This window comes from Aythya fuligula, chromosome 5 (genome assembly GCF_009819795.1).
Source record: "Aythya fuligula isolate bAytFul2 chromosome 5, bAytFul2.pri, whole genome shotgun sequence".
NCBI lineage: Eukaryota > Metazoa > Chordata > Aves > Anseriformes > Anatidae > Aythya > Aythya fuligula.
In genome coordinates, this window is record NC_045563.1 from 45998353 (window position 1) to 46004352 (window position 6000).

The 6000-nt window shown below is 50.0% G+C and overlaps 1 protein-coding gene across 5 annotated transcripts in view; it reads left to right on the forward strand.

Moving 5' to 3' along the window:
- The window catches only part of CD151 (CD151 molecule (Raph blood group)), a 29131-nt gene extending 23776 nt beyond the window's left edge, over nt 1-5355 (forward strand). For all 5 annotated transcript variants that reach the window (XM_032187800.1, XM_032187798.1, XM_032187801.1 and 2 more), the window contains exons 5-8: nt 107-211; nt 1050-1205; nt 2740-2826; nt 3623-5355. In XM_032187800.1, the coding sequence (XP_032043691.1) occupies nt 107-211; nt 1050-1205; nt 2740-2826; nt 3623-3682 (408 nt within the window). In that variant the 3' untranslated portion in view covers nt 3683-5355. The remainder of the gene's footprint in view (nt 1-106; nt 212-1049; nt 1206-2739; nt 2827-3622) is intronic.
- The last annotated feature ends 645 nt before the right edge of the window (nt 5356-6000 follow it).

Below are 6000 nucleotides of genomic sequence, written 5' to 3' on the forward strand. Positions count from 1 at the left end.
TGTAGCTTCTGTGAGGCTTTCTGTTCTCCTGGAGCAGAGGCTCTGGGTCTCTCTGGGGGTGCTGAGCTTGCCTGGTGATCTTATCCCACTTGTCTCTTCTGTCCAGCTGAGTATGGAGCTGAAGCAAAACCTGAAGAACACCATGACCCAGAAGTACCGCAAGGAGGGAGAAGAGAGCGTTACCGGCGCAGTGGACAAACTGCAGCAGGAGGTGGGTATTGCTGGGGCTGGGGAGAATTGCAGGGCTTCAAACCAAACCCACTAAAAGTGTTGTGAGCTCTCGGTACCCAGCATACAGGCTGCTGCCTCTGCCTGAAGACAGGCTGGGTGCACTACCAGCAGAATTTCATGGGGGAACCTCTGAATCGGACCCCCAGCAGGGTGTAAGTTATACCTGAATTGCTCCCAGAGTGAACTGGAGCTGCCAAGTCACTCTGACAGCTGTTTCGCCTTCCCACATTAAAGCTTTGGAAAAATTGCTGACATTTTTCATTAAGCTCTTCAGTACCCCAGAGAGCAAGATGTAATGAAAGAAGAGCATTCCTGCTGCTGTTGCTAGCTGTGCCTGGCTCAGGGTAGGGCTGTCACAGGTCTGACAGGCTTTTTCGCAGAAAGGGTGCTTGTGGGCAGGCACGGGTGCAGCAGTTTCAAAGTGTGGGGCTGCTGTGCACGGTGCCCTGTGACCAGGTGCGTGTGTGACAGTGACTGGTAATTAAACTTGCCCTGTTACCACTGCTGGCACTCTCCAGCTGGGTAGTTAGGAGCTGAGGCAGCTGCAGGTGCCCTCTGGTTGCATCCCAGCAGTAACAAAAAGTCACAGCTACTGAAAGAGGGATGCAGCTGCTATTAATGGCCATTTGGGCAATTTTTAAAACAAAGGTCACTGATAATTACAGCAGTCTAGAAGAACCCATGCCAGTGAGATTGTTGGAGGCTCCAGCAAAGTCTCCTACAAAGGAGGATGAAGCCCAGGGCTTGATGTGGGGAGGCTGGAGGGAGGAGGAGGCTGCAGTGCTCGCGGGCTCAGCCTGTGCTCTGTGTGCTGGCAGTTCAAGTGCTGTGGGAGCAACAACTACACGGACTGGGCTGACAGCGTGTGGATCAGGTCCTCCGAGGCCAGTGGACGGAAAGTCCCAGACAGCTGCTGTAAGACGATAACCGACCTGTGTGGCCGAAGGGACCATCCTTCCAACATCTACAAAGAGGTAAAAAATCAAAAGGGGCTTCAGAGCCTCCTGTCACAAAGTACGCGAAGGTGGTGGGCTGGAAGTGAGGGTGTTGGGTTGATTCTGTACACTGTTGGTGATTTATTTCTCTAGTTGAGCATTCAGCCTTCCAGGCTCAGTCTGAAAAGCTTCAGGGAAGAGAAAAAATAAAATAGAGGAGTCAGAGTGTCTGGGTTCCTGCATGCAGGCTGCTCTTACAGAAATGTGTCTTCATGGCTGCCAGCGTGGGATCAGAGCCAATGGCCAGTAAATATGGCATGGGATAAATGGTCTGCATTTCACAGGCGGGGCCGTGGGCTGGGGCCGTATGTTGAAGATATTTCAAATCTGTCTCAGGACTGCTTTTGGCTTTTGCAGGGAACCTAATTTGTAAGAGAGGATTGCAAAGGCAGCAGAACAGAGACTTTGGGAATTGGGAAAGAAAGCAAGGAGATGTTCTGCACTGCTTTATTAGATAAAGAGAAAAATAGTAGATTATATTGGTTATTACAGAGTATGCTGGTGACGGGGGATTGGGAGAGGTTGTTGCTTCTGGCCGGAGCCTTGGGTTTGAGCCCTCCATTTGGTACAGCTGCTACTTGGGCAGGGGCAAACGGAGATAGTTCTGCGCCCTGAACGTGACAGGGCCAGTTCCAGTGGTCTCCGGTCAGGACTGAAAAGAGGCTGGAGCTGGGCAGGAGGGGCTTGTTTCTCTTCCAGAAGAAGCAAATTGAATCCCAGAGGAGCTGAGTAGCTGCTCCCTACAGCTGAAGAGGGCTGTGGGAGAAGAGATGGCCCCTTCACAGCAGGTATTTCTTCTCAGAGTCTGTGCTTTGAGCATGGCTCGGAAGTTAGGAGGGTGAACAACATCTGCCACTAAGCCAGGCAGCTCAGTGTCTAAGTCAGAGTTCAGAACGGATTTTATTTTGGGGTAGTAGAAGAGGGTCAGATCAGGACGCAGGAGCAATTGTTTCGGATCAGGGCAGCTGGGGCTGACTCTCGACCTAATACAGGCATGGGAAATGGGAGGCCTTTGCCACCCCTCCCCAGAGAGCTGCATGCTCGCTCCTTCCCTTTCTGCGTGTGTGTAGGTGTCTGTGTTCAGTGTAAACTCCTGGGGCTGGAGGGCCCCCAGCACCCTTGGGGCACTGCTGCAGCCTACACAATAAATCCCCTGATGTTACCATGGAAAACCTGCCTCATTAGATTAAACAGTTTAATTATTTAAAGGGAACTCTTCCAGAAAATTCTCTTACTGCTTTATTTTTTGCCTTATGACAACAAAAACTTGGGCCTGAAACTGGGAGGGTAAGATCATGCTGCCAGCCAAGGGCGCCAGTGAAAGGCCGAGGCAGGCAGTGCCTGGCTTTCCAGCTCCACGCTAAAACTCAGGGCTCTCAGAAGTAGCAGTGGGAGGAATTGGGGTGCTCACAGACACTGCTTTTCAGGGGCTGCAACTGCTGTCTTAAAGGGAGACAGACAAGGTTAAATTAAAGATGATTTTCCCTGTCCCTCCTCCTCCCTCCCCTTGCAGAGCGGTTGTATTACCAAGCTGGAAAACTTCATTCAAGAGCATCTGAAAATCATCGGTGCAGTAGGGATCAGCATTGCTTGTGTGCAGGTAAAAGGATCACGTGTTTTGGGGTTGCTGGGCTGAGGTTAAAGGAACCCTAGAACTGAGGGATGGAAAAAAAATAAAATTGAACATTTCAGGTTTTCCTTGCCTGGCAAAAAGAAGTTGCCATGTAAGAAGTTGCCAGGTACTTCAGTGACCCCCAAGATTCACTGCCTCCAAAGCAAGAGCCTCTTCTGCCTGTCCGTGATACTTCTGGCTCTGGGGAGACAGATTTCTGCTCCAGGGCTGTGAGAAATGTAGTGCTGGCCGTGGCTGGTGCTTTGGCAGCCTGAGAGAGACCTCTTGTGGGGATGTGCCATGATTGCCCGTGCAGCTAAAGAGCTGGAGGAGCTCCCTACCCCCGTTCATTAGCTCTTGTTAAGTAACCCAAAGTTCCTCCCCTGGCTTTGTGGTACTGAGGAGTGGCACTGAGGGTCGGCGAACGATCAGGGAGAAGGAGAAGGACAAGGGGGGTAGGACATGGATGCTGCCACTCTGTTTTAGGGGGGGAAGGCAGCCAGAATATTCTGTACTTCCAGATGCAGATGTGTCTGGGAGCTGCTCGTCTTCCTTTCTGTCCTGGCAAGTAGCCAAATTACATTCTAGAGAAGCTGCTGGTGATTAATTATGAGGATTAGCACCGATTATGTTCTCTCCTGTTCATTGCAAGCTGGAGAGCTGTATCCCCAGGCCAGAGCTAGTTTGCCACTCCAGTCTGAGGCCAGACTGTTTGCAAGTTGCTGCCTCCGCTGCATCCATTCTGTTTTCTCATGCGTTCCTCTCTCCTCCTTCTACCCTGTAGATCTTTGGGATGATTTTCACCTGCTGCTTGTACAGGAGTTTGAAGCCGGAACCATATTAATAGCTGTGGGAACTCCGTCAGCTCCCCCTCTGCCACTCCCTTAGTGCCTGCCAACCTCACTACCCTCCACCATCACCACAGAAGAGTCTGCAACCTGAGGACTTGGCTCTACCCTTAAATGCCTCTCCAACAGCCTTACCTGCCCCTTCAGGGGAAGGTCGCCCTCCTCGTTGTGTACAAGGCAGCCGGGAGTTCAGCGAGGCCTCTTCATTGGCAAGAAGCAAGAGTTGTGGGTCTTCTGCTGGAAGCTTTAGCAACAGTCCCTTGATTATAACTACAAAGCAAGATTTATCTAGGGCCATTTCTCCCGGGGCTCTTCCTGAGCATACACGAAGGTATCGGGATGCTACGCAAGAGTCACAATTTACTCTCTGAGAAGTGGCTCAGCAGCACCGGGCATTGACTGTGAGGACAGATGATGTTCCTGCGCTGGGCTGGAGCCAGAGCTGAGTCTCTCATGCAGCAGAGATTTCTCTCTCCCCCTCTGCGTGTGCACTGAAGTCCTAACACAGCTGGTCTCCCTATGAGAGGATGCATGCCTGGTAGCTTGCTGCAGGAACTGTGCTCTCTGCTGCTCGGGAACACAACTTGGTGCGGCTGAAATCTTGTCACGACTCCAATGCTGCCACAACGTGGGTGCCTTAGGATTTCTCAGCAATCCTTCCTTCTCTTCCTTGAAGCTTCCCTGCAACACAGTGCCATCGGGAACCACGAGAAGCCTGCTGCCTCCTTGGGTTCTAGATCAAAGACATTTGGCTACTTTCTAATTCTTTTAGGTCTGGTCTGGTTTAGGTAGTGGCTTCCAGTGTGAATGAGAAAACTCTCGGTTGTTTCTTGCCTACCCCCTGCTGAGGTTTGGTGAAGAGCTGGTCTGCCTGTGGAGCCGAGGTGTCTCGCTACCACTTGGCCTGTTTGGTTCCTGCAAAGACCTTACCACATCTCTTGCATGTTGAGGCACACCCCGGGCTCGACGGTCTAATTAAAACCTCCAGGCTTGTTCTCTCTTGGGTGGTAAATGAATATATACAAATGTTGTAGCAGCCTCCAAGGAGCTCATTAATCAGATGAGGGTTTTCTGGCTTTAATGAGATCTAGAAGCCAGCTTTCCAGACCATCCCAGCAGTAACCATTAGAGTCAGCTTCACCCAGTCGCCCCAGTGTATTTGGTAAATAGTGCTGGGTTTAACTGTCTGATTAATTAAATAGATTTAATTAACTATTATTTCTGCACTGGGATCCTGGATACATACAGGACACTGACATGACTGTTGCCATTGACTTAGTGCCACTGTCATGCCAGCCTGATTTCAAAGGATCTTCTGTGTCTCTCCTGTCCCAGGGGTTTGGGTTGTTTTCTTCCTAATTGTCCTGAAAAGGGTTCTCATCAGGAATCTTGTTTTCACCATCCCAATAGGCCTGGTACAACCCTGAAGCAGAAAGGGCTGCACGGATTTGAGGTTTCTAGGCACTGAAGACAAGCCCTTTTATGAGCTAAGTAATTTATTCACTCTCCTGGCCTTTTGGTGGTGCCCTGTCCCTTGGCAGCAGGCAGTTAACACCTGCAAAGTCACCCAGAGCCCTAAAGGGGCTTGCAGTGTTGTGAGGGTTTTGATTCACAGAGCAGAAATCCAGGACTGGCTCCTGCGGGGGGGGGGGCGGGCGAAGGGTGACAAGTTAAAATTCTGAGCAGGTAAATCTGAAACTCCCCCATCAACATCGGCACTGTGAAATAATCCTTAACACTAATGCGAAAAGAGAGGCGGAGGAGCTGAGCTGGATCCTTGGTCCCACAGCAGCAGGAAAGAGGGGAAAGAAATCTAAATTATTGTGTAATGATCTAAAGGAGAAACCTCTAAATTATTTCTTGTTTTATATTCAGGTTCCTGACAAGTATTGACTACTAACTACGAGGAAAATATTGAGCATGTTGCTTGAAGCAATATTTCTAGTTTCTTAAGCATATCTTCTTAGCTGCCTTTGCCTGTTCCCTTGAAATACGTTGTACAGGGTTGGGAGAGGCCGGGAAGAATGAGATAGGAACAGCAAGTTGGCTTGTGTCCACTGAGTCGTTTTATACTTTTTCTCTGTGTAATAATATTCATTGCTTTTTTTTTTTTTTTTTTTTTTAACCCAGTTTAAGTTGCTGGCCAATAGGAAAATAAAGCTTACGATTCTGTACTTACACTGTGTAGCAAAATGAAGGGGACAACATGAGCTGTGTGGGTTTTGTGGGTTCCTCAGTTCCTCCAGGACCTGGCTGCGGGATGAACGAGGTCGCGTGTGTGGGTGTGCTGTGCTCCGTGCTGCTGGGTGCTGCG